This window comes from Micropterus dolomieu, linkage group LG03 (genome assembly GCF_021292245.1).
Source record: "Micropterus dolomieu isolate WLL.071019.BEF.003 ecotype Adirondacks linkage group LG03, ASM2129224v1, whole genome shotgun sequence".
NCBI lineage: Eukaryota > Metazoa > Chordata > Actinopteri > Centrarchiformes > Centrarchidae > Micropterus > Micropterus dolomieu.
In genome coordinates this window covers 16,626,283-16,635,302 of record NC_060152.1, presented here as the reverse complement: position 1 = coordinate 16,635,302, position 9,020 = coordinate 16,626,283, and the positions used below count along the sequence as shown (strand labels likewise).

General features: G+C 41.8%; 1 protein-coding gene across 1 annotated transcript in view; it reads right to left on the bottom strand.

The window, feature by feature from the left end:
• The window catches only part of LOC123968811 (transcriptional repressor scratch 1-like), a 7,909-nt gene extending 2,432 nt beyond the window's left edge, over positions 1 to 5,477 (bottom strand). The window contains exon 1 of the mRNA XM_046045779.1: positions 5,363 to 5,477. Coding sequence (XP_045901735.1) covers positions 5,363 to 5,477 — 115 coding nt within the window. The remainder of the gene's footprint in view (positions 1 to 5,362) is intronic.
• Between the last annotated feature and the right edge of the window lie 3,543 nt (positions 5,478 to 9,020).

The window sequence follows — 9,020 nt, the reverse complement described above, 5'->3', positions numbered from 1 at the left end:
ATATAGGCAGTAAAATATGCAAATTTGCTACACACTAGGCTACTGGCAAAAACATAATTTTTTCGTGGACTGGTCAATTTTTTTTTGATTGTGGGCTTTTGTATCCATTACATGTCTACTTTAAACTAGTGAAAACCAAAAAAACAAACAAAATACACATACAAATTTCAGAAAACTTAAAAAATAATTGTCTTGATGTTATTTATCACCTAGGGGAGTTGTCTGTGAAGATTTTCAGTCACCCACGTCATAGTTATCTAAGGAAGATTAACCTGACTTGGTTGAAGATACTTTGAAAGCATTTCGCCTCTCATCCAAGAGGCCTTTTCAGTTCTATGACTGGCAGGGAGTCTCAGCTGTTAATCTCAGCTGTCATTATCAAGGTGATGGATACCGTTTGGTTTGTTAGCACTCCTAGCTGTTGTAACGGCAGTCATTACGGTCGTTAAAGTCACCTGTGGCCAGGTCTGAATGGCAGTCGTTGGCATTGTCACAAGGCCAAGTGTGAGTGTTTGTTCAATCTCATGGGAAGGGATGAAAGACCTCATCCCCTGTTGAGAGATGGCTTCTCTATTCTGGTGTAAATTGCTACTTTCACTCCTCTTTCAAACCATCTGTCCTTTCTGTCCAGAATATGAACATTGGTTCGAAATTGTCTCTTTATCCTTCAAATGTATGTAAACTGTTGAGTCTTGACCTGAGGAGTTCTTCTGTGTTGAGCCATGTGTTTGTGTAGGTTGTTTAGTTTCCCTGATATACAGATCTGTGCATTCCTCACTGCACTGGACAGCATGCACTAGAGTAGCATACGCTAGATTATGCATTAGACGGTGTGTGGTATCCACCACCTTGATAACAACCCCACAGAGATTTAATAGCTGAGACTCCCTGCCAGTCAGAACTGAAGAGGCTTCTTAGATGAGAGGTGAAAGAATCTTCAAGTATCTTCAACCAGTTGCCCTTCATTTTAACCTTCTTTTGATTATTAGGGGAGTTTCATGGTGATCTATTAGTTAAAATATTTACCCTATTCACCAGTAGTGTCTGACCGTGGCACAAATGGCCATAGGTGCAACATTTATCCCATATCACAGCAGAGACTCACAGTTCATATAACAGTAGAAAATGTGACAAACATTTGCTACTGCACATGTCTGTCTAACAGGGAGACAACAGAGAAAAATTTGGATTAATGCCATTAGACTGCTGTAGCCAGCTGGACAAGAAGAACAGAGTGAAATCAGATAGTCATCTTCTCTCCCCAAGCTTATCTTTCTTCACAGAGACAGTAATGCAGAGATTCAGTATACTGACCAGCATTACACAGTCTGAATTGCTGCAATTAAATGTGTGTTCTCAGTGATGTAGACAACTGAATTACACCATTAGTGTTATACAACTCATCTTATGTGTATGTGTATGGTGTCTTTTCTGCTTCTGCATCCCACTTGACTGCATTTGCTATGATACAAAACATTGAGATGATGTGTTCATTCAACAGCTGGCTCATTCAACTGGTAACTTGTTTCTAACATGTTACTGTATGTTGTATGTGGAAAGACCATTAAGAGGTTCACTATGGACACAAGCGCTGACATGACAGGTGGATCACTATGTGTTGAGAAACCAGGTCCAATTTTTTATTAAACTGAAAGAAGGCTACACAATGGTTGAAACTGAATGTTCCAGTGAAATCTGGTCCTAGGTCAGTAATTTTACATGTGGTATTTAAGAGATTTGATACTATGTACTGACAAAAACTTAAATAAGCTACCACCTGTCAGGTATGAAAGGACACAGAATGCAGTGATAGTCGTAGTCCTTCAGCATGTATCTGCCCTGTATAAGACTTCAGCGACTCTGGCCAAGTGCCATTCCCTGTATTTACCCTGCATAACTAGTAATTCACCATCAGTAAAGCAACAGCATATGTGAGTGCTTTTAACATATGTGAAAGTCACATATTGTAACACAGAACATCTGACTGTCTCTCTCCTCTCACACCTGTGGCAAGTAGTGGAGTGTGAAAAAAAAAGCCTCCAGTTATTAGTCTAGAGATAATTCAGCAATGTAATTCCTCTCAGTCTCTAAGGTGGCAGTTAAAACACTTCCTTTGTGGATAATAAATGCACACAGGCTGACCCTGAACTTGAGAAAGCTGATTTAGGGAGTGAAAATGAGCATCAGCACCACGGACAGATCCAGTGCGGTGCAGGTCACTGGCACAGTGACAGTGAGGCTGCCGTACAGGCTCACTCTGTGAAGACTTGCACAGCAAGACTTTTAGGCAAAATACAGTGAATGAAACTCAAGCAGTATGGATATATATGAGCAGCTTGGATGATGCTAGTATGGACATTTTTCAGGGGCTTCATAAATATGTGACTGGCTAGAAATGCTTATTTACATGTACATAAACATAAACAACTGTACATAAACACATATTAACTACCATATTTACAAGCACACACATTATGAAATAGCTTCAGACTTGGTTCACTGACATTCACTCTAAACACAAGTGTGTGGATGTACAAGTGTGTCATTACTCACATGTTGTTTTCTGCTTATTTACTGTTTGTTGTGGCTTTTTGTGGCTTACTGCCTTTGAATAATAGTGACATCATGGGTTTAGTTTAAATAGCTTAAATGCAGACTAAACTGGCCCTGAACACAGGAATCCAAAAACACAACCTGTGACACTGCAATAGGCTTATATCATAACCTTTTCTCATTATTAATCATATACACCCAATACCCTATACAAATCCATCCTTTAACTTGTTAAGAAGTTACATCTACACTTAGCCAACCAAAAGAAACAGCACACTATCCACGGATACACAGAAAACGCAAAAAGAAAAGTATGGGCATAGTAGCTTTTTAAATATAATTTTTGGATAATTTTAATTAAAATATCAAATCAAGTTTATTTTCGCATTCACAATCATGTACCTCTAGTGAAATTTGCTTCACCTCCCTTGAGAAATGCCCTGCTCCAGCCAGGATACAAACCCAGAACCTTTTTTGCACTGAGGCTACAGTGCTAATGACAGACCAGTAACCATTATGCTACATAATGTAGTCTGGATGTGCATCCTTGGGGAAAAAAATAGTAATTTACTTTTTTCTCCTTTAAGAAATTCATGTTGTTATTATTGATCTGGTGTCTCAGAGTGTTTTTGAGTAAGATGCAGGAGCAGAAAGCTCTATGGTATGCTATAGGCCTATGTGACACCACATATCTGTCTACGTGTTAACAACTACGAGCGTCCCATCTGAAAACACAGTCCCCATCACATGCAACGCACGGAACACGGGAGGGATATAAATTATTCCAAAAGCCGGTTCGTTCAAGCAGAGAGTTGTTGTGGGCAGAGCATGTGCTGCAGTGTATGTAGAAGCTGCATTAAGCTGTTGCCATCAGATGTTAGGGTTGGAGACAAAAGGTGGCTGGGACAGGCAGCGGTGCACGGTGCAGCTGAGGCTGCAGATCGCGTGTCAAGCCGAGCAGGGGGCTTGTTATCCTCGACATTATAAATACACCACTGACAGCCTTTTTGCTTTAGGAGCAGTTAAATGCTGGCAAGACCGCGCACGGAATACACATGTTGATGTGCAACATTGTGCCAGTGACATTGGGGTGGAAGCAATGCAGTGGCTTCATCTACATGGCAACGGCATTTGTGTGTGTGTGTTTGTGGTGGTGGGGGGGGGGGGGGGAAAATGTGACGCACACAGTTACAGGGTGTGAGAAAGTTCACAGCTTCAGCAAAGGGCAATGCAATGGGGCCCCACTTTGTTAGGCCTAAAGTGTAAATATAAAAAGAATATTATAAAATAATTAAACAATTACACCAGGACAGTTAAACATAGTCCATCCCCTGGGTTAGAAATGTTACTTCGTTTCAGACTCGGTTACCATTAACTTATGTTCAACAGTTCATATGTGACTGTAAAGTGAGATAGTCAGGAACCTAGCTACCACAATGCTGGCTTGTGGTAGCTCTACAAAGAGTAGACATACAAAGAGTAATACTTTTATTTAAAAATACATAAACTATTTAGTATAGGCGAGATCACCGTGCAAAAATCTGCCGACATTGCAAAAACGAGACCGGCATACCTGGATACTGAGCAGACCCCCATGCCGAAGATATGAGCCTGTGATGGGGCTGATTGTATATGCAAACAAGAGAAATAAATCAGGACAACACTGGACCACAGTACTGTTATATAAAGGATTACTAAACCGCTGCTTATTTCTGCTGCACCTGGAGGCGGCTGGTGGAGGAAAATGTCGGTGGAGTGTAAAAACGATTAGATTATTTTCCTCTTTAAAACATCTACACCCAACCCAGTATGTTTCATGCACCTTAACCAGAAGAATCGAACTGAGCTTGCAGAACCACGTCCAGAAAAGGATAACATTTAAACTGAGCTCCGCATTTGTTAATTACAAAAAAAAACAAAAAAAAAAACAAGTGCAAGTGGACCAGATATTAATAACCACCGCCCTGTCTTTATCTCTTTTAACCTTACTTAGCCTGCGTAGTGGGGGAAAGGTCCCGACTGACTATGAGCCAGAATCGATGAAACATGGGACGCGCTGGATTTAGTTGATTTCTCAAGTGACCTTTCTGCTCCAGACGCTTAAAATCAAGCCTGCTGTAAGTTAAATATTCCCAGTAAATAAAGTGTTAGCTTGCGTGGCGCAGTAACACTCACTGAGCTGGGCACAGTGGTTATTAAGATTGGCTTCAGTGTTTTACCGTGTCCATCCCATCACTGTCCTCCTCCTCTGAGCCATCGCAGTCCTCTGAAGTGCACAGCTCTCACAGGCTACACTAATAACTCTTTGAAGTCCCAGAATTACTACATTTTACAATTACAAAATTTTGCAATGGGCTGCTTAGTGCGGGGCTTTGAAGCTTGTATTACCCTTCAGGATGGTAATGACTGTGATAACTCTGTGCTGCCTGTAATCAATGATTATAGGCTGCTTATCTGCCTTGAGCACACCCACATCACCCTACAGGTATAGCCAACAACCCTGTGAAGAATTTCAAACGCAAATGCTACAGAGACACCAGATGAAGAAATATTTGAGGATATTATAAGAAGTCCCTGTGCGAATTAGATAGTTGTCTTTTGTTGATAGTTGCAGATCTGCGCACGAATGTGTCAGATGTGTCAGGGAATCCCTCCAGGACACAACAGGTGAATCCACCTCTTAGTCACTCATGCCTTATTTTGGAAACAGCGCTGTCAGGCTCCCTGCCTGTCACCCTCCTCCTCTTTGTCAGAGCGACTTGTTTCTGAGACACCTGTTAATGCTCGCTGTGTAGGCAGCCTGACCTACCTTTGTCATGGAGCCGCAGGCTGAGGTCTGTCCTGTGCCGGTAGACGTTCTCCAAATCCGCCCCGGTGGAGAAATCATCCAGTTTCACCTTTTTCACCAGGAAAGACCTTGGCATGGTGGTGCGACACCGACACACACTGTCACGAACACAACGACACACACTCACAAACACAGCCGATCGCCGACGGCCTGGCCAGCGTGGTGATTCGCCCGTTACACGCCAACAAGACAGGCGAACCACAGGAGGGTTGTCTTCAAATTTTGGAGGAGCTGTGAATTGATCCGGTAAAATAGTTGATTTCTTTTCTGTTTCAGTCTCTCCGGCTGTCTTCTGTCTCCCCGCGTTTAGTCCTCGTGCAGAAGAAGGTGGAAATGCAACTTCAGCACCGGACAGCTCCCTCCGGGGGGTGCCTCGGGTTCTCTGCGCTCGCGGGCAAAGGCTCGCGAGCAGTCAAAAAATAAAAAACAAAATAAGAGGCGGTGGAAGGCACCCTGCAGCGCGTGCGGCAGCTCGCGGGCCTCTTTAAAGAAGAGGACGAAGAGATGGAGGAGGAGGAGGAGGGGGAGGAGGAGAAGGGAGGGATGCGAAGAAAATAAGAGGTAAAAAAAAACGGAAGGACTATTTTAGAAGCTTTTCCAAAAGAAAAATGTCGGACACCTTGTCCTTCCCTCTCTGCCGCAGAAGTAGTCCTAAATTCCAGTTAAAGAAGACTTACTCAGGTCGCTACAAAATCACAATAAGACTCCCTGCGGTGGAATGGATCAACAGCATCCCCTCTTTTTCTTTCTGTATCCCCCTCTCTTCTCTCTCTCTCTCTTCCCCTCGGTCCCTCTCTTTCTGCAGCTTCCGCGAGGTGTTCCCGTGAGTGTGCCGTCTCGCGATCAGCTGTTGGCATTTATACGGCGCAGAGAGAGAGAGAGAGAGAGAGGATGGAGGGATGGATAGACACACACGGGTAGAGGGGAGTGCTTAATTTAATCCATCCCACATCCCCGGGGAGCGGCGACTGGCCCGGATGATTTATTGAAGCTGTTATCACCCCCCACCCCTTTCTATTTCTTTCTCTGTCTTTCATTCTCCTTCTACCTCCTTTCTCCCTTTCTCATTTTTTGATTGTGTGTGTGTGTTTGTGTGTGTGTGTGTGTGTGTGTGTGTCTGTGTGTGTGTGTGTTTGCGCGGTGTGTGAGGCGAGTCGCCATGTTTGGGGGAGATAAGATTGGAAATTATGTTTTTTGTTGTTTTTTTTTTTTTTTTAAGCAGTCATTGATTTGATTCAGCTATCGCAGCATGTAACATAGCTTTTTAAAATATTGTGCAAGCTTTTTTTGGGAAGTCCATATCTTCTTTTGGGGGGGGGGGTTCCTCTTCTTTTATCACCTGCTAAGCATATTATGTCTTTGCTTGTTTTCGCGATGCCATGGATCATACCAGGGAATATTAACTAGCATGCTGAGAGCCTCATAATTATCATTAATGCAGCCCTGAAGGCAAATGGGTGTAGACCAAATGGAGTGTTTTACTGTGACTGCGGGATTAATATGGGAGTAGAGTGATTTCTGCTCCAGGGTCACACTGGGTTCACTGACAAGTTTTACTGCAAGATGGAGGATTGTCTCTGCTTAGTGTGGGTGTTATGTAACAATAACAAATATAATTTGAGAGATTAATGAATCACCTGCTGTGTAGACTTTCTTAATTCAGCCTCACTCTCTTTTTGTCCTCTCTATCTCAGTCTCCCTTTCAGCCCCCAAGTAGAAGTTTTATAATATCTCTTTAAAAAGAAGAGAAAAACACATGTTTGTTTGTACACAATTTAAATATTTTAGGGTTTAATTTATATTTTATATTTTAGGGTTTCAATTTATATTTTGTGGTTCATAATCTGAGGGACTCCTCTTAGAGTCAGTTTATAAATTTTTTTAATTAGTCCCAGGGTGTGTGAAAGTACACATTCCTGAGTTCATGTCTCACAAGAGTTGCTGTTTAATGAGGTGATGTAGGTGGACTGTAGGGCACACTGACTCAGGTTTGTAGGCTCTTGGAAAGTTGCTGAACATCTGTTGAAGGTTAGGGGAAGCTCAGTAAAGATGACTCAGATCTACAGAGATAAACAAGTGTTCATAGTAATGGGTTTAAGTTTGTTTATCAACTCTGGCATTAGAGTTTATTGGAGCTAATGGGCCTTGTTTCTGCAGAGACTTGGTCTGCTGAGTTGTCGACACTTGAGACCTTAACTTGAATAATGTCCCAGGATCTGTGGGAAATTACATACAATGGGGACATTATGCAGGGTAAAATGAAACATAAATTATGAATTCAACTGTAATTTGCATTGTGAATAACTTCAAAGTGATAAAACCTCAATTCAAATAAATACATGTGTTTTCAAAATACTTTATTTAATGATACAAATATGTACATTTGTTGTGTATATGTAATATTTATCTCTCTGTGTATTTTAGATCTAAGGTGGGGTGTGTACAATCATAGAAGTACATGCAGTAGGTCAATATTATCCATCAAGGACAGTAAACGGAAATATTAGTTACTCTTCTTCTTTCTCTCTGTCTTTTTTCGGTCTATAAAATCCATGCTTACAGTAAAGAGCATTAAAGGTTATATGCTTCAAAGAGATTGTATTCAAATGTTATCAGTGTCTGCTTGTAAATGAAACACTTGTGGGAGTAAATATATTAAAATTAATCAAATATTAAGTATTTAGAATTTAGAAAAGTTACCAACATTGTCAAATATGACTTATTTTGCAATAGGAAAGGGGATTTCTGTGTCAGTCACATTGTTAGTCTTTGGTCACGTCTTTATTGAGATGTTTTCGCTGGTTAAATCAATGAATTTATAATCTGTCAGTCAAACAGATGGAGGAGGACATCGGAGATGTTGTTAGAAAAGGCAGCATGATGATGATTAGCGGAAGGATGAGTTTTCTTGCATAGTTGATGAGGAGGGTGGTGATGATGAAGACTGAACTGACTGAGGCATCATTTGAACTTGATGCATGGATATCTACTGTAGGGGCCAGATATATTTTCTCTCTGTGTGTATTTAGTATTGATTACAAGCCGCATGATTTGTACAAAATGTCTGTATTCAATATGTTTGATGATGACTCCAGACTGTTAAAGTATTCTGTGTGTGTGTGTGTGTTGTGATACCAGTCCATCTGTTGTCCTTAATCAGGGGAAGAGCAGATGAGTTCCATCACCTGGAGACTGGCTCAGGGAGGTCCAATTAAACACACTCAAACACTCACATGCACACATGCACAACTGGCTTAACACACACACACACACACACACACACGCACACACACAATGCACAACCTCCTACAACAACTGTCAGTAGACTGAAATAACCTACAACATTAACATATTTCATCATCATTAGAGGCCACACGAACACACGCACCCTAACAGCCAGACACATATGGTCAGAAATAAACAGACACACTGACTTGACTCAAACCCCCCCCCCCCCCCCCCCCCCCCCCCCCCCCCCCCCCCCCCCCCCCCCACACACACACACACACACGCACACACACACTACATATATACATACATATATAAATGTAGTTGTTCATCCATTGAAAAGGACTAAGCAAGGATGTTAAATGTTTTTTCATCCCTGACATCTGGCATT